The sequence below is a fragment of the Pelobates fuscus genome, chromosome 9 (genome assembly GCF_036172605.1).
Source record: "Pelobates fuscus isolate aPelFus1 chromosome 9, aPelFus1.pri, whole genome shotgun sequence".
NCBI classification, from domain to species: domain Eukaryota; kingdom Metazoa; phylum Chordata; class Amphibia; order Anura; family Pelobatidae; genus Pelobates; species Pelobates fuscus.
In genome coordinates, this window is record NC_086325.1 from 20506016 (window position 1) to 20525737 (window position 19722).

Here is a 19722-nt window from a genome sequence, read left to right on the forward strand (position 1 = left end):
GAGAGAGGAAAAATAGGACTGTTTGGCAAGGGCAAGGGCTGCACTGTATGAACACAATATGAATCTATAATGGAGAAAGTCTGATTGGGTACGAGACTTCCTCCAGGAGCGTTCAGCACAACAGGAGCATCTGTGCAGGTAGCGTGCTGATTTAGTATGCCATGGTCCTCCTCGAGGTGCTTGTTTGTAGTGGCGCTGCAGTGTTCAAGGCAGATGTAAGAGTAGAGTTATATATGGAGATAGCCAGTGAAGGACAGGAGAGGGGAGGGATGGACAGCAGTTGTGAATCAATGTCAGCTGACAACTGTTGGTGATCAAGAGAATTAAGGTCCCTCCTGAGTTGAGGGGGGTTAGGCTGAGGTTGTTGGGTGAGGGGGTACGCAAGAGCAAATGATAAGAGGTGGTGATCAGAGAGTGGATATATGAACTATCAAGTCACAATAACCCTTGTTCTGAGCAAAACTCATGCTGTACACAGAGAACACTGCTTAACAATGATGGATCCGAAGCTCCATTTGAATGATTATATTGAGATAATGCGGTGGGGAATAAAAACGTGTTGCAATCGCAAATGCTGCAAAATTACTGTGGCACCAAGTAAAACAAAATCCACATATTCACCCCTTTCATTTTAACATAAATTGATATACTATACAGCTAAGAACTGGACACAGATTGATTGTGGGGCAGAATCGGGTCAACAACTCACTCTGATCTTTTATTGGCGGAGCTAAAATGTTTTGTGAAAAAGGGGTGAGGTCACACCAAAAGATTTGAACATAGAGAAAAACACCATGAATTCAAGTTGAAAATCTATGAAATGCAAGTTGTGCTGGTGTCCAGAGTAAAGATAAAACATCCCTTCTGGGATCGAAGAATGGTGTGTATCTGTGTTTATCATAGTTTTGAATTTATTTTTTACTTTAGTAAATATATAATATGAACAAGAACCACAGATCCAGTGAAATGGAGCTTATAAAACCACAAATTATATAAAGGATTAAGGTTTCTTTAAAGACCTTTATTAGGGACTCCGAAATTTAACAAACAAAGGAACTGTGCGTTGCTTTGCACAAAAGGATCCACCCAGTTATCTTCAGTCTATCCATGAACGAAGAAATAGGAGTCAAGGGTAGAAAGGCAAAAAGTCCATGTGAAAAATTTAACTTGCTCATGGTAAAATGGACACGTTTTGGTGTAGGCTCGAGGCAAGGAATGAAACACACAGCACGGTTTTGGGGTGTCAATTTGGAGGAGCATTTTCTTTTTAAATATACTATTGTCCCATTGGAGGTCCAGAGATGTCAAACAACTCAAAACTTTCAGAGCATAGTAGGGTTCATAATGACAAAGGTAATGTAGGGGAAATGTACAAGTTTAATGGGACGAAAGATACGCCTTAGATTACACCAGGAAAGCAATGTCCATTCAATAGAATAGGGTTACACGTGGCAAGGGGAATCAGACTGGGAACATATATAGAGTACGCTGGACATTATGATGGACAGATTTAAGGGTACACGTCGTTTAGGGGTCTTCCTTAAATGCCTTCTGTGTGTTGGGGAATCGCTGGGGGTTGTAGGACTCATTATCTTGGATTATTTTCTGGATATCCTGGCAGAGCTAGAAAGGAAGAAATAGTGGATTAGGCAAGTCTTGAATTAAGTAGAACATCTCCATTCAGCAGATAAGGCACACATACGGTTTAGATAAATCTGTAGCACAGTCCTTTTGTGCATTAAGATATTCAAAGAATGACAACATTAGCACAGCAACAGTGTGGTCAGTTGGCATCTCAGAGATTCCCTTCCTTTCCATGTATTCAGTTAGTTAAAGGGACACTATAGGCACCCGGACCACTTCAATAAACTGGGCATCTCAGAGATTCCCTTCCTTTCCATTTGGTCAGTTAGTTAAAGGGACACTATAGGCACCCGGACCACTTTTATTAAAGTGTTCTGGGTGCAATGTCCCTATTGCACTTAGTGCTGCAATGTTAAATATTGCAGTTCCAGCTTTGTATTCCTGGCACGTATCGTATCCCTTTAATATTCCATTGTGGGTAATAAAAACCAAACAAATTAATAAGTATTTTCTCTATTTGATGGAGAAAAAAACCAAACTATTTTCTAGAGTGTAAATGCAATTTTGTAAGAAAACCATACGCAATCAGTAAGTTCTGAAGGAAGCTGTAGAAAGTTGGAGCTATGGGTGGGTGTAATGATTAATTACATGTATGTCACAGACTCTGGGTGTCTGAACAATACCTGCAGAAATCAGAGACTGTTTAAATAACACACGACAGAGATGAAACCACATTATCTGCCCAAAATGTCGGAGACTGAACAGAAATGGGATTATTTTAGGCAAACAATTAGAGAGGGGATAATTGGGGGTGGGGAGGAGATGAGAAACTTTTTCGTTATTTGTCCTTCCTTACCTGCTCTCTGTACCTTCCCTGCACCTCGCTGTTATCCAGCTCTCTCCGCAGACTCTCATTGCTGCTTTCTGGCTTGGCTCCTGTAGATCTCATTGCTCGAGTCACTGCCTCAGAGAGGGAGAGATGGGGACCCTCACCTTGCATTGTCTGAGATACAGATAGGAGACATGAGATTAATCTAGGCAGCAGGATTCATTAATAGGCATTCCTACTATCGTATATTAGAAAACACATTGCAGGATTCAATACCAGGCATCCATACACTGGTCTATTAGAAAACAAGAAAGCAGGACTCCATACACTAAAAAACAAGGCGGTAGAATGAAATACAAGGCATTCATACACTAAAAAACACAAGGCGGCAGAATAATATACCAGGCATTCATACACTAAAAAACACAAGGCGGCAGAATAATATACCAGGCATTCATACACTAAAAAACACAAGGCGGCAGAATAATATACCAGGCATTCATACACTAAAAAACACAAGGCGGCAGAATAATATACCAGGCATTCATACACTAAAAAACACAAGGCGGCAGAATAATATACCAGGCATTCATACAATAAAAAACAAGGCGGCAGAATAATATACCAGGCATTCATACACTAAAAAACACAAGGCGGCAGAATAATATACCAGGCATTCATACACTAAAAAACACAAGGCGGCAGAATAATATACCAGGCATTCATACACTAAAAAACACAAGGCGGTAGAATGAAATACAAGGCATTCATACACTAAAAAACACAAGGCGGCAGAATAATATACCAGGCATTCATACACTAAAAAACACAAGGCGGCAGAATAATATACCAGGCATTCATACACTAAAAAACACAAGGCGGCAGAATAATATACCAGGCATTCATACACTAAAAAACACAAGGCGGCAGAATAAAATACCAGGCATTCATACACTAAAAAACACAAGGCGGCAGAATAATATACCAGGCATTCATACACTAAAAAACACAAGGCGGCAGAATAATATACCAGGCATTCATACACTAAAAAACACAAGGCGGCAGAATAATATACCAGGCATTCATACAATAAAAAACAAGGCGGTAGAATGAAATACAAGGCATTCATACACTAAAAAACACAAGGCGGCAGAATAAAATACCAGGCATTCATACACTAAAAAAACACAAGGCGGCAGAATAATATACCAGGCATTCATACACTAAAAAACACAAGGCGGCAGAATAATATACCAGGCATTCATACACTAAAAAACACAAGGCGGCAGAATAATATACCAGGCATTCATACACTAAAAAACACAAGGCGGCAGAATAATATACCAGGCATTCATACACTAAAAAACACAAGGCGGCAGAATAATATACCAGGCATTCATACACTAAAAAACACAAGGCGGCAGAATAATATACCAGGCATTCATACAATAAAAAACAAGGCGGTAGAATGAAATACAAGGCATTCATACACTAAAAAACACAAGGCGGCAGAATAAAATACCAGGCATTCATACACTAAAAAACACAAGGCGGCAGAATAAAATACCAGGCATTCATACACTAAAAAACACAAGGCGGCAGAATAATATACCAGGCATTCATACACTAAAAAACACAAGGCGGCAGAATAAAATACCAGGCATTCATACACTAAAAAACACAAGGCGGCAGAATAAAATACCAGGCATTCATACACTAAAAAACACAAGGCGGCAGAATAAAATACCAGGCATTCATACACTAAAAAACACAAGGCGGCAGAATAATATACCAGGCATTCATACACTAAAAAACACAAGGCGGCAGAATAATATACCAGGCATTCATACACTAAAAAACACAAGGCGGCAGAATAATATACCAGGCATTCATACAATAAAAAACAAGGCGGTAGAATGAAATACAAGGCATTCATACACTAAAAAACACAAGGCGGCAGAATAAAATACCAGGCATTCATACACTAAAAAACACAAGGCGGCAGAATAAAATACCAGGCATTCATACACTAAAAAACACAAGGCGGCAGAATAATATACCAGGCATTCATACACTAAAAAACACAAGGCGGCAGAATAAAATACCAGGCATTCATACACTAAAAAACACAAGGCGGCAGAATAAAATACCAGGCATTCATACACTAAAAAACACAAGGCGGCAGAATAAAATACCAGGCATTCATACACTAAAAAACACAAGGCGGCAGAATAATATACCAGGCATTCATACACTAAAAAACACAAGGCGGCAGAATAATATACCAGGCATTCATACAATAAAATACCAGGCATTCATTAATACACTTGTACACTAGTAGGAAATCAGGGTTAACTAGTCACACAACCATAAATCAACCCTAAACACCAGAACGCAGTCTGCCATGGTAGCATATGGAACACAAAGGAAATACAGTACTTTGCGACGTTTTGCAGGCATCCCACTAAGGTAGGCATCGCTTAATGGCGGCTGCTGCTTCAGCTTCCTCTGAGTCTGTAAGTCCTGTCTGATGACTGGAACCCATTCCTGCGGACAGACAGTGTCACAATATGTGTAGGCGTGTGCGAGTTATACAGAGGAATCCGTAATTACATTAAAAAAAAAGGCATGACTTAAACTACACACAAACAGGAAAACAAACATGACATTGTGCCACACTAACAGCAAATGCATTACTTTCAATGTTCTTGCGGGTTTGGTTTTTTTTTTGGGGTGGGGGGGCGGGTGTTACTTTCCAAGATGTTACTGCTATGCTAAATGTAATGATTGGCAGATAAAGGAGTTATTTTATTTTGGATTGTTGAGTTACCATGTAAGCTGGGATTTTGCCGAGTGGCCTTTCATTGTAGGTGAGACGCATTTGTATATTTTGTATATTACAATTATACTCCTCAGGCACTCTTCATTAATTAATTCTTTAAACTGTCCAGCTTAGTTTACCAGAACAACTACAACGTAATGTAGTGGTTCTGGTATCTACAGCATGACGATCCAGGCTTTTACATGTAAACACTTCTTGTGGAAGTCACTCAGACGGCAACTAGAAGTGCTTACTACACTGGCGTTCAAAAGGCTCCCCATGGAGATTATTTGATTCAATGCTTCTATATGAGGAGACGCTAAACGTTCCCCATGGAGATGCAATGATTCAATGCTTCTATATGAGGAGACGCTAAACGTTCCCCATGGAGATGCTTTGATTCAATGCTTCTATATGAGGAGACGATAAACGTTCCCCATGGAGATGCAATGATTCAATGCTTCTATATGAGGAGACGCTAAACGTTCCCCATGGAGATGCTTTGATTCAATGCTTCTATATGAGGAGACGATAAACGTTCCCCATGGAGATGCTTTGATTCAATGCTTCTATATGAGGAGGCGCTAAACGTTCCCCATGGAGATGCTTTGATTCAATGCTTCTATATGAGGAGACGCTAAACGTTCCCCATGGAGATGCAATGATTCAATGCTTCTATATGAGGAGACGCTAAACGTTCCCCATGGAGATTATTTGATTCAATGCTTCTATATGAGGAGACGCTAAACGTTCCCCATGGAGATGCTTTGATTCAATGCTTCTATATGAGGAGACGATAAACGTTCCCCATGGAGATGCAATGATTCAATGCTTCTATATGAGGAGACGCTAAACGTTCCCCATGGAGATGCTTTGATTCAATGCTTCTATATGAGGAGACGATAAACGTTCCCCATGGAGATGCTTTGATTCAATGCTTCTATATGAGGAGGCGCTAAACGTTCCCCATGGAGATGCTTTGATTCAATGCTTCTATATGAGGAGACGCTAAACGTTCCCCATGGAGATGCAATGATTCAATGCTTCTATATGAGGAGACGCTAAACGTTCCCCATGGAGATGCAATGATTCAATGCTTCTATATGAGGAGATGCTGAGAGTGTGGAGACGCTGAACGTTCCCCATAGAGATGCTTTGATTCAATGGTTCTATATAAGGAGATGCTGAGAGTGTGGAGACGTTTTGATTCAATGCTTCTATATGAGGAGATGCCGTGTTTGTGGAGATGCCAAACATTCCCCATGGATATGCAATGAGTCAATGCTTCTATATGAGGAGATGCTCCCCATAGAGATGTTTTGATTCAGTGCATCTGGAGATGCGAATTGGCGCAGCATTTTGCCGCACATGCGCAATAGCCTTCCAATTCTTTCCTATGGGAAGTCATTGGATTGGCTGAGATCATCAGGTTGGATGATCTCAGCCATGGAGGCAGAGGGGAAAAAAGGGGAGTGTAAACACCTTCTCCGGCAAGGGGGCTGGGGACCTAAATATTCAAGCTCTGTGGAAGCTTGCATGCATACAGCAATTATTTTTAAAAAATTTGCACATAAAGCCATACATTTCACATAGATCCAAAAATGTGGAGATACCAATCAATTCATTTATTGCAAATAACTTGTCAAAATATAGATAAAGCTAAAGGCAGTTATAACGGTTCACTATACTGTCCTATACTTCTGAAAGAAGTCGCAAAATGCACCGCTATTTGAAAGCAATGTTATGCCAGCGGAAGAGTCCCTTTAACACATTGTGATAAAAGTGGCACTTACTGGGGGTACAGCTGCTGCCCATGGCTCAGTTCCAGCCTCTTCCTGGGCAATGCGCTCAGAATCAGGGCATAGAATAGGTGCTGAACTTTGAGGAGGTAGAAACAGGACCTCCTCTACAGTGGTGGCAGGCACTGGAGAGGGAGCACCAGTCTGAAGAAAAGAGGCAAAGACGAGTCATGAATGGAAAAAAGATAACAAAAATTAAGTGGAGAAGTGATAAGAAATGACAGGAAGGAAAGATGGGGCTGGCAGAGAGGAATCAAACCAGTAAAGATGTGCGTAAACGGGGTGGCTACATGGGAAGAAAAGATGAGATGGGGCAGAAAGAGGACATGAGACTGGTGGGAAAAACTAGAGCAGAGATAAGAGTTACATTATCAGAGTAGTAGGAGAGATGGGGAAGAAAGAGTAGGAGTGATTGGAGGAAAGAGGAGACAGATAACAAAAAAAAAACGAGAGGAGAGATGTGGGATAGGGTCGCTTGATTTCATTCCCTGTGTGTTTTGTTCTGATGCAGTTCCTAAATAGCCCAGACTGCTGTGTTGTATCCTGAAGTTATGTACATACACTTGTTCCTGATTCTTGGTTTCCATTAGTAACATACCATCTTACTCTAAAGCCTGGAGACACTCAGGATCCCTATCTACTTTAAAGTATCTTTGCCTTGCTTCCTCATTGCCTAATGCCAGAATGACCAATAATATGGAATACATTCCAGGTTTGTGCTTTTTAGCATCTATTTATTATGCAGACCTGGCTGCTACAAGCTGAGAAACAGCGATAGGCTTGGAATGTGTACTCTTCTCAAAAACATGTATCTCATTCTCCCGTGTCTCCTTTTTGCGAGAGCAGTAACAGAGGAATGTGACACAAGACATCGAAAATACTATAAATTGTGCAAATATATATGGGACTAATGATATACAATACACCCGAAGACACAAGTTCTTCCATTTACCTGTGAATCGGCTGGTGTGGTCTCCATGGGCTGCTCTTGGGAAGAGGACCCGGAAACCTGAGACAAAAAGATTGGGAAGAAAAACAGGAGAAACATTAGACCAATGTCTCTTCCTTCCACAAAAAAAAATAATCTACTTAATGCCCAGGATTTAAGAGATAATAGCACAAAGATAAAGTCTTCCTTAATGGGCCAGGCTTGGCAACATGTGTCTTAAAGATGTATGGAAGTCTATAAGACAGCTTCATGACACAGACTATCATGGATGGTCATAACTGGACCTCAGGTCCAAGAGAAAACATGTTTCGTGTTTATAGTTCAGTTCTTGCTTCCCATCTGTTCTGTTCCACTCACCTGAGGAGGATCCCCCACTCTTCGGACATGTCTTTGCACTTCCGCTTCAGTTACTGGCATTTGTCCCAGCAGTTCTTGGAGTCGGAGAGATAGAACAGATGTCATCCATGACACCAGTGCAGGAGAAAGGTCCAGAGGAAGTCTTCTCTGTGACACAGAGAAGAGGAAATAGAACAGTGAGTAATACAGAGATTGGAAAGGATGGAGTGCGGGAAATGAAACATCGGATATTGCTTACAATTCTTTCATTGATGACAGATGTTAGAGCACTCTGGTCTCCACGCAGACAATATAAATTAAGAGCAAGCCATTCAAAAAGTGACTGGTTACACATCTCCAACAGACGCTGTCCAAAAGTGGAGTCTGAAAAGAAGAGGAGTCATTAAGGTAAAGTGAAGTCAGTCAGTCAGTCACCAGAACACAAACTCTGATTATTTTTTTTCTGCAGAGTAACGGCTGCCCCCCCAGCTACAGGGAGAAGGCGATATGAGTTTGTCCCTCGACCTGCAGGTTGACACAGACAGAAATAACTACAAGTTTGACCTTCCCTCCTGCAAAAAGCAGATTATAGGAGTCTGTCCCTTCTGCCCAGACAGAAGCAGCTCTAAATCTGTGTTTCTGCCTTCAAGGTGACATAAGGGAGTTGCCAGCTGCCAGAGACACAAGATGTACTGTACCTGCACAATGAAGGATGTGTGTGGTGATTCGGATAAATTGCTCTTGCAAAAATTCAAGGTTTGTTCTAGTGATGTCTACATCATCCCGGACAGAAACAGGGGCCTGTGGAATACACAATATTATAAGTAACAGATAGGGATGGGAGGGGAGGGGAGAGAAGAAGGTAATCTAGTGAAACTTACAAAGCTCTCCCGTATGTATGCTTCCAAGCCATTAATAAGATTTCGTGATGCCATCTGAAAACAACAAAACATTGCATTTGGACACATACCATCCAAGATCTTTACTTTATAGGAAAGCCTGAAATTATCCTAGAATTCGTCAACTATTTTACCAGTTCCCAAACATAGATATCTGAACCTGGAACCTCATCTCAAAATCAGAGGACTGTGTTATACCACCAATACGGTCTTTTAAGTGGTCAAAGCACCAACACAGGTCTCATGCACACCATAAGTGATAAGATAAGTGCATGTTAGAAAAACACAAGAGAGAGATAGAGGAGAGAAGTATCTCAGTATAGGATCCACACAGTGAATATTGTAAAAGAAAGAACTCATAAAAATCACAGAAGAAACTGAGAACTAAACGTTGTGAATACATTGTACCAAGCATTAACTCTCCAATATGATGGAGATGTGGGGACGGCATAGGAACTTAGCTATTTTATTATAGGCCCACAATTTTAGTAAAATGTCAGATTGCTCTTGACTCCATCTTCTGTGAAGGCTACTACATTTAGATTTGATATCCCTAATATTGAAAGATAGATATCTGGCCATTCCATTTTGTTTTAGCTATGAACGTGGTCGTTGCTGGAAAATGGAAAGTGGCAGGTAATATTCACTGTATCGAAAATGCAAGATCAAGTGAATCATCAATGCTTGATGGAAAAAAAAAAAGCTTTTACTTCACATACCATAGCTTTATATATATTGGGAGGTGGGAGGTGCTACATACCTGTGTATTGCGCTGGGCGGGAGGTGCCACATACCTGTGTATTGGGCGGGAGGTGCCACATACCTGTGTATTGGGCGGGGTGAGAGGTGCGCCACATACCTGTGTATTGGGCAGGGTGGCAGGTGCGCCACATACCTGTGTATTGGGCGGGGTGGCAGGTGCGCCACATACCTGTGTATTGGGCGGGGTGGCAGGTGCGCCACATACCTGTGTATTGGGCGGGGTGGCAGGTGCGCCACATACCTGTGTATTGGGCGGGGTGGCAGGTGCGCCACATACCTGTGTATTGGGCGGGGTGGCAGGTGCGCCACATACCTGTGTATTGGGCGGGGTGGCAGGTGCGCCACATACCTGTGTATTGGGGGGGGATGGCACGTGCGCCACATACCTGTGTATTGGGGGGGATGGCACGTGCGCCACATACCTGTGTATTGGGGGGGGGATGGCACGTGCGCCACATACCTGTGTATTGGGCGGGGTGGCAGGTGCGCCACATACCTGTGTATTGGGCGGGGTGGAAGGTGCGCCACATACCTGTGTATTGGGCGGGGTGGCAGGTGCGCCACATACCTGTGTATTGGGCGGGGTGGCAGGTGCGCCACATACCTGTGTATTGGGCGGGGTGGCAGGTGCGCCACATACCTGTGTATTGGGCGGGGTGGCAGGTGCGCCACATACCTGTGTATTGGGCGGGGTGGCACGTGCGCCACATACATGTGTATTGGGGGGGATGGCACGTGCGCCACATACCTGTGTATTGGGGGGGGATGGCACGTGCGCCACATACCTGTGTATTGCGCAGGGTGGGAGGTGCGCCACATACCTGTGTATTGCGCAGTGTGGGAGGTGCGCCACATGCCTCTGTATTGCGCAGGGTGGGAGGTGCGCCACATACCTGTGTATTGCGCAGGGTGGGAGGTGCGCCACATACCTGTGTATTGCGCAGGGTGGGAGGTGCGCCACATACCTGTGTATTGCGCAGGGTGGGAGGTGCGCCACATACCTGTGTATTGCGCAGGGTGGGAGGTGCGCCACATACCTGTGTATTGCGCAGGGTGGGAGGTGCGCCACATACCTGTGTATTGCGCAGGGTGGGAGGTGCGCCACATACCTGTGTATTGCGCAGGGTGGGAGGTGCGCCACATACCTGTATATTGTGTGGAGTGGGGTCGGCCTGATGCAGGTATTGCTGGAGAAAGAAGGAGCGGAGCTGAGGTTGAAGACTCTGTAAGGGCTCAGACTGACCATGTAATAACATCACCATATCTACCAGTGAGAAGTGGTGACAGATCAGTGACAGGAGATCTCCAAAGAATCCTGGGAGAAAGAACAAGAATGACACACGTTAATAAACCTGAAATTAACAGACAGAAAACCGTGGCAGCTGCTGAACTACAAGTCCCATGACTCACAGCAAGAAGTGAGAAAGGACTTGTAGGACAGCTAGAGTGACCCAATTTTAACCTGTCCAGAAAAAAGGTCACAATCTTCAGCTAAAGGGTTTAGATCAAAGATAAAAGACATACTGTATAAATTAAAAATAAATAGATTGAGATAGAAGAAACACCCAAGTGAGTGAGAAGATGTGCGCCTTACCCACTGGCCCCTCTGCATCTGGCTGGAAGATATTATGAGGACCACTGAGGCGCTGGATAAATGCTGCAATACTTTCTGTTCCGGTTTGATCAGCTGCGCTCAGGGATCCAAGCATGGTAGAGAGGACACCTTGGACCACACTGGTAAAGAACTCTGGAGTAAGGGCGTCAGCAGTGGCGCCAGCGGCTTGTGGTGGTGGTGGTGCAGTGGGAGCAGGCGAGGAAGTAGAAGGAGGTGGCTGAGTGAAGGACTGAGGTGCTGATGTGGCCACAGGGATAGTTTGTGCAGCCTTAAACAGACAGGGAAAATATAGGAACAGTGTTAGTCTGTGCTGGTAAAAGCATCTGGTTTGGTTTTGAATCACAAAGGATTATTTTATAGATCTGCCCAGACATGTTTGGGAATACCAGAAATGGCATATTTTTCAAGGAACTCCAACGTAAATTTTAAATGTAAGAAAAAAAAAAAAAAAATGAAAATATGGACGGGTTTCAACTGCCGAGCTGATCAGATGCATCTTGAGAAAGCTCAGAGAGAAACATGTATTATACACACACACACACACTTTAATCGACTTATTTGCCACACAATTGATCACTCATTGACAGTAGACAAACTGCACTCTTGTGGGATCCAGCATAAGCAAGTTTGAATAAGCTCTGACAACGTTTGGCAGTTCTTGTACGCGATAGGTCTGCGGTTTACTGAACATGGGTGATAGGAAGGCTCTTTCCCCACCCCCCAACAGAGTGGTTATCCTGGCCCTTACTGCTGGTGTTGTGTCTGCCAGTACATTTATCCGAAGATGCCATGGGACCAGCATCCTTTCCAAAATTGACTCCAGTTGCCAGCCATCTCCCATTCTGACCAGCTTGGAAAATTGTTTTTCAGACTTCCGGGCCAAGCTCCATCAACGATTGCACTCCCTCACACAACAGGTTCTTACCCCTCCTGTGAATTCAGCACCAGAGGTTCCTTATAAGTACACAAAAAGGCCTATCCACACAAGGATGAGAGTGCTTATTTATACCCCGGAGACCATTGCTCCTTCTGCCAGTGAGAATGGAACCTCCTTCTACCAGTGAGATTGGAGCTACCCTAAGCTCAGCGAACATGGCTTCATAACTACCTGGCGATCTTATGGTTACTTCTGTGCAGCAGTTGCCACCACATTTTGTGAGTCTCTCCCAACATCCCTGGTTTGGACAGATATTTACACCAGGGCCTATGGCCATTAGGCTTCTTAATACTGTTCTGCCTTTGTAGGTAATCGGTTAAACACAGATCGGTGCTCAGGACTATATGTCCCTCATCCCGCTGCCTGAACCTGTTTTAATTGGGCCACATAACTGCAGCCAAATTACCAAGAATTGCATACACTTCAAGTTTTAATTCGTATTTTAGGCTCTAAGCCTAGCAATCAAAAATTGTCTATTTTCTTATTATTTAAAAAATGTGCAGCTTACTCAGTGTTTAATATTATGCTATTATGATCAATTTGCATATGATCATACTATTATTTATTTGAATTTATACGTAGGTTATCGACTGGAGATCGCTTTCTTTACTGATTAATACCTTGCAAGCTTACAATATCTCATGTATCTATGTATGTCAAAAATAAAAGACTTTTTTTATTTATTTTTTTAAAACCCAAATTAAATATGTGTAAACAAAAATTAAAAAAAAAAAAAGGATAGGTTAAGAAGGACTATTCTAAAGGTGAAAAGAGATTCACGATTACAGCTGCAAAACTAATTAAACCCTCCACCACGCCTTTTACAATGCTTTGACTTCACTGGGGGTGCTGCTCCCCACCGCCACTATTGCTCCTGGAGTGTCCGAAGCTCCTGCTATGGAGCTTGTGTCAGCTCTCCTGAGTAGCCCTATAGTACAGGACCATTTAACATATTTTAACATGTTTTAAATTCCAGAACCGAACTTGGAAGTACGCACATTTTATTGTGTATATCTTATGTTTTTAAAGGTGGAATTTTGTGATTGATTTCACGAGGGTCACTAGCTGCACCTTAATTACTTGTGTGTGTTACACAAAGCGCCATTTGATTTTTAGAGTTTACATACCTGTAGTATGTCTGTAACACCCTGCAGAAAGGCTGGCATTCCTGGAACGGCCACAGTAATACTTGGAGAACCCATTGCGATGTTTGCCATTCCAGAGCTAGCAGTGCCCAGCAAGGAACCAAACAGCTGAGAAAACTGCTGGTCGGGTCCAGGGGGAGGATGTGGAGAGGGACCGGTTGAAGCAGAGGGAGTGCTGGGAAATGAAGAGGTAGTTGTGGTGGTAGTGGGAGCAGTGAAGGTTGATGAGAAAGTAGAAGATGATGAAGTGGAAGAAGATGATGATGAAGAAGAAGACGAAGTAGTAGTAGTTGTTGGTGCCGAGGTGGAAGTTGTGCTGCTGCCCTGAGCTGTGGAGAAAGGGGGAGGGGGAGAGCATGAGAACAGATTGTTACAGAGTAAGGAAGAATCCCAGAATGCAAGACCAATATATTCACGGAACAATAAAAGATAAAAAAGAGGAAAGAACGTAAGAAAAGACTAAAGAGAGAAAATAAAAACAAAATGAGAACATACACTATACTCACCAACAACGACTGGATGCATGAGAAGTTGGCCAACTAAGCCACTGATCATCTGGGCCAAGGAGGCATTACCTGCTGGGCCAGGCTGTGGGAGAAAAGGATTTAGCCACATATCTCATAAGAAGATGGAGGGTGATTTTTTTATTTTATAAATACAACTACATCGGAAACAGTTACCAAAGACTCAACAGTGCAGCCGGTTTAAATACTAACTAGGGTTACAGAATTAAGTGGACCCCGCCTGTTCTAATAGGAGCAAAGATTCTAGAGAGCAATGAATTCATTGAAAAATTGTGAAAAATAAACAGATTTCAAAAAATTGTTGGTTCTCACCATTGCTCCTGGAGTGGGTCCAGCAGCCCCTGTAGGAGGAACAGTTACACCAGGACGTGGAGGATGAAGGGGGGCTACAGGCCTTGTGAATACAAAGCGAGGGGGCTGTGCCTGGAAGCCAGGAATCTGTTGTCCTAAAAACAGGTAAAAAAAACAGTAAGAATGCAGACTTTATTTTCATATTTGTTTAGTACAATGCAATGCTTTCTTGAGCAGCCCAGTAGGCCCTCATATGTATGAAATGCAACTTGCCTGAAGCTGCAGCCATAGCTTGCTGGGTAATCTGGTGTGAAATTGCCTGCATGAACTCAGGGGGCAGCCCTGGCATGTGGATGTGTGTACCACCACCTATGTGACAGAAGAGGAATTGGAGAAGTGTCAGTGCAGTCTACCATTGGTCCTCAACAGTGTAAAATGGTCATTGTAAAAGTGACCAGTTCTCATCATTGTCCTGCTGCAGGAACCCCAAACCTGATATAATCCCTCTATTCCCAAACCCACAAACCTTATTGAATCCCTATACCAATTAATGCTCTATTACCGAACCTCTAAACCTTATTGAATCCCTATACCAATTAATTCTCTATTACCGTACCTCTAAACCTTATTGAATCCCTATACCAATGCTCTATTACCGAACCCACAAACCTTATTGAATCCCTATACCAATTAATTCTCTATTACCGAACCTCTAAACCTTATTGAATCCCTATACCAATTAATGCTCTATTACCGAACCTCTAAACCTTATTGAATCCCTATACCAATTAATTCTCTATTACCGAACCTCTAAACCTTATTGAATCCCTATACCAATTAAAGCTCTATTACCAAACCACCAAACCTTATTGAATCCCTATACCAATTAAAGCTCTATTACCGAACCTCTAAACCTTATTGAATCCCTATACCAATTAATTCTCTATTACCGTACCTCTAAACCTTATTGAATCCCTATACCAATGCTCTATTACCGAACCCACAAACCTTATTGAATCCCTATACCAATTAATTCTCTATTACCGAACCTCTAAACCTTATTGAATCCCTATACCAATTAATGCTCTATTACCGAACCTCTAAACCTTATTGAATCCCTATACCAATTAATTCTCTATTACCGAACCTCTAAACCTTATTGAATCCCTATACCAATTAAAGCTCTATTACCAAACCACCAAACCTTATTGAATCCCTATACCAATTAAAGCTCTATTACCGAACCTCTAAACCTTATTGAATCCCTATACCAATTAATGCTCTATTACCGAACCTCCAAACCTTATTTCTTCCCTATACCAATTAATTCTCTATTACCGAACCTCTAAACCTTATTGAATCCCTATACCAATTAATTCTCTATTACTGAACCACCAAACCTTATTGAATCCCTATACCAATTAATTCTCTATTACCGAACCTCTAAACCTTATTGAATCCCTATACCAATTAATTCTCTATTACTGAACCACCAAACCTTATTGAATCCCTATACCAATTAATGCTCTATTACCGAACCTCCAAACCTTATTTCTTCCCTATACCAATTAATTCTGTTACCGAATTTGCAAACCTTATTTAATCCCTACACCAATTAATTCTCTATTACCGAGCCTCCAAATCTTATATCTTCCCTGTACCAATCACTGCTCTAATTACAGAGACCCCCATAGGCTGTCTTATGCATTAGATTGTAAAATCCCCCATCCTGTTTTCAGTATGACTTAATTATAGGACACCCTAAATCTGGCCAGTAGTTATTACTTCCCCATTACACGACTCTCTCACACTATATCTGCTAGGCCTGCACTCACCCTGTATCGGTTCTATAATTGATATTACAGACCCTCTACCCTGTATTAGTATTACTGTAGAACTATCGTGTTACCTTTACCATTCATTTGTCCTATTACAGGACAATCACCCAGGTATGTGGCTCTACTGCTCAATAAAGGGGAGGTCTCCAACCCTTTTACTACCACAGCTAATACAGGATTTTGCGTAGGCTTATTGTCCCAAGAACGTGACAAATTACAGGGTCTCACCGTGCCCTGCAGTGGGAGGAGGAATGTTTGAAGGGCCACCAGATCCTGAATCTTTAAGTAAAAGAGAGAGAACAAAGCCTCAGTAGTGCAGAAATGCCAGCAGTGGTAAAGTTGCAATGAAGGCCGAACATTTACCTTGGATGTTCATGTGCATCATCATTACGGGCTCCACGGTCTGGTGTGTAATACGGATCACGCGGGGTTGTGGTGGGGGGGCAGAGGCAGGAGGAGCTTGGGGAGGGGCTGGCTCCCCAGTGGGAGGTGGCTGACTCTCAGTTGACGCTCTTGCTGGGTCAGAGGCACTCGGTGGGGCAGTAGGAACGGAGGTTCCTTCTGCAGAGGTCTGACCCGCGTGTGCACCATTCCCAGTCATTGTGACGGTTGTTCCAACGTTAATCTAATAAGAACAAAACAGGTTCAGAAGGAAATTAAAACTTAAATGTACAGGAAATTCTGAAGATGGCACAAGTGAAGAGAAAAGAATGCCTCCCCCTTTACCTGTATGGGTATGGCTGCCTGCTGCAGTAACATGGGCCCTGTATAATGAGACATAGGTCGTACCACATGTAAATGACGGGGGGAGACAGATGACAAATTACAGCGCAGGTCAGATAAAGCAACCAGAGCATTTCCTAGAAGACGCAGGGACTCCCCAACAAGGTTAATAACACGCTGAGATTGTTCACGGTCCTCCTGGTGGGCAATAAAATAGCAAAAATTAACAACTTTTTAAGAGGGTTTTTTTTTTTTTTTTTTTTTTTTTTTAAATGTAGTTTAATCAAAGATAATTTACTGTGCACCCGTCATGACAGAAAACATTTGTTAACATGATAGAGGGGTTAAAGTAATCTATACATTGTGTTAGTAGAACTGCTGAAACATGAATACATTTTTCGCCTGAAGCCCCTCTTCATCCTCCACGTCCTGTCAGCCTGGAGCAGAAGAGAAGCAGGTAGAGCCTGAGGCAGTAGCCACTTCAGTAAGGATAAGTGAGGAAATGATAAAGTGTCCGTTTTAGAGAAGAGACAGTCCGGCTTTAACTAAAACAGTTTGCTAAAAAAGGATGAATTAAAAATGTCCATGTACTTATGTCCATATATAGAGTGCAGCGCAGTGACCGTGGTCGTATTTTCTATGAATGCACGAATGCCCGAATTAGCTCCCCCCAAGACACTTCAATAGAAAATGAATTCAGGATTTTATTTTTAATTTAAATCCTTGCATTTTCAGGAGAGTGAACTAGGTGCCCGACATGTCAAGTTTAAACCCTTTTAATTGAAATACATTATAATACAAATGTGTCTCGGTTATCTGCTATGTCTTTGTTTTGCCATGAATTGTGTCATTTTATTTTAATGTCACCTGAAACGGTCCTGGTTTATTGCATAATTCCATTGGAAAGTATATTTCACATATGCTATATGTAAAAAAATTAAATTAAATAAAAAAAACAACAGCTTATTTAAGTACACTTTGTTTTATAATATATATATATATATATATATATATATATATATATATATATATATAAATAAATGTAAATACACACACACACACACACAAAACAAGTAAGCTCCTTGAAAAAGGGGAAAATAATTAAAAAAAGTGAACTCACGTTTTCATAGGTGGAAGAGGTAGCATTGCTGATTATTTCCCTATAACGCTGCATGAAAGGGGCCAGACGTTCTTCTACTCGAGAAAGAGACTGAAGGACCTCTGAATATTCCAAGGGGGAAGGGTGACTGTCAGAGGAAGTGAGAATCATCATAAGTGGTGGCTCAAGGAGAAGAAAACACAGTAAAGGCAGATGGTAATACAGATACAGGTAAGTAACTGACAATATGGGGTTTACCTGGCAGGTGTTGCACCAGGTTGACCAGTTTGTGCCTCTGCACTAGGAGCGCTTGGAGCAGGGGACTCCCCTACAGGAGCAGCTGTATCCATGGGCTCAGCGGGCTGCTCTGTACTAGCGTTCCCCTGAAATGAACACATTTAGTATATTAGGCCTAGCCCTTTGATACTTTAAACAAGCAAGTTTATTCTGGAAACATGCATATACACAATATAATCAGCAATAGTGCCCAGCACACCAGATCCATTAAACGACAGCACAGATATTACCATTGCCAAAACCCTATCCATTACAAAACAGCAGATATTACCATTGCCACTTCCCCATTCATTACACGACAGCACAGATATTAACATTGCCACTTCCCCATTCATTACACGACAGCACAGATATTAACATTGCCACTTCCCCATCCATTACACGACAGCACAGATATTAACATTGCCACTTCCCCATTCATTACACGACAGCACAGATATTAACATTGCCACTTCCCCATTCATTACACGACAGCACAGATATTAACATTGCCACTTCCCCATTCATTACACGACAGCACAGATATTAACATTGCCACTTCCCCATCCATTACACGACAGCACAGATATTAACATTGCCACTTCCCCATTCATTACACGACAGCACAGATATTAACATTGCCACTTCCCCATTCATTACACGACAGCACAGATATTAACATTGCCACTTCCCCATCCATTACACGACAGCACAGATATTAACATTGCCACTTCCCCATTCATTACACGACAGCACAGATATTAACATTGCCACTTCCCCATTCATTACACGACAGCACAGATATTACCATTGCCACTTCCCCATTCATTACACGACAGCACAGATATTACCATTGCCACTTCCCCATCCATTACACGACAGCACAGATATTACCATTGCCACTTCCCCATTCATTACACGACAGCACAGATATTACCATTGCCACTTCCCCATCCATTACACGAGAGCACAGATATTACCATTGCCACTTCCCCATTCATTACACGAGAGCACAGATATTACCATTGCCACACCCCCATCCATTACACGAGAGCACAGATATTACCATTGCCACTTCCCCATTCATCACATGACAGCACAGATATTACCATTGCCACACCCCCATCCATTACACACCAGCAGATATTACCATTGCCACACCCCCATCCATTACAGGACAGTACAGCACAGATATTACCATTGCCACACCCCTATCCATTACAGGACAGCACAGATATTACCATTGCCACACCCCCATCCATTACACAACAGAACAGTTATTACCATTGCCACTT

At 42.3% G+C, this 19722-nt stretch overlaps 1 protein-coding gene across 2 annotated transcripts in view; it reads right to left on the reverse strand.

Moving 5' to 3' along the window:
• Nucleotides 1–1000: 1000 nt before the first annotated feature.
• The window catches only part of BAG6 (BAG cochaperone 6), a 30215-nt gene continuing 11493 nt past the window's right edge, over nt 1001–19722 (reverse strand). For both annotated transcript variants that reach the window (XM_063431446.1, XM_063431445.1), the window contains 20 exons: nt 18410–18534; nt 18173–18299; nt 17056–17250; nt 16693–16954; nt 16558–16608; nt 14765–14860; nt 14513–14646; nt 14183–14264; nt 13659–14005; nt 11574–11862; nt 11125–11294; nt 9200–9253; nt 9017–9119; nt 8578–8702; nt 8340–8486; nt 7986–8042; nt 7028–7177; nt 4853–4960; nt 2441–2587; nt 1001–1623 (listed from right to left, as the gene is read on the reverse strand). In XM_063431446.1, coding sequence (XP_063287516.1) covers nt 1528–1623; nt 2441–2587; nt 4853–4960; nt 7028–7177; nt 7986–8042; nt 8340–8486; nt 8578–8702; nt 9017–9119; nt 9200–9253; nt 11125–11294; nt 11574–11862; nt 13659–14005; nt 14183–14264; nt 14513–14646; nt 14765–14860; nt 16558–16608; nt 16693–16954; nt 17056–17250; nt 18173–18299; nt 18410–18534 — 2865 coding nt within the window. In that variant the 3' untranslated portion in view covers nt 1001–1527. The remainder of the gene's footprint in view (nt 1624–2440; nt 2588–4852; nt 4961–7027; nt 7178–7985; nt 8043–8339; nt 8487–8577; nt 8703–9016; nt 9120–9199; nt 9254–11124; nt 11295–11573; nt 11863–13658; nt 14006–14182; nt 14265–14512; nt 14647–14764; nt 14861–16557; nt 16609–16692; nt 16955–17055; nt 17251–18172; nt 18300–18409; nt 18535–19722) is intronic.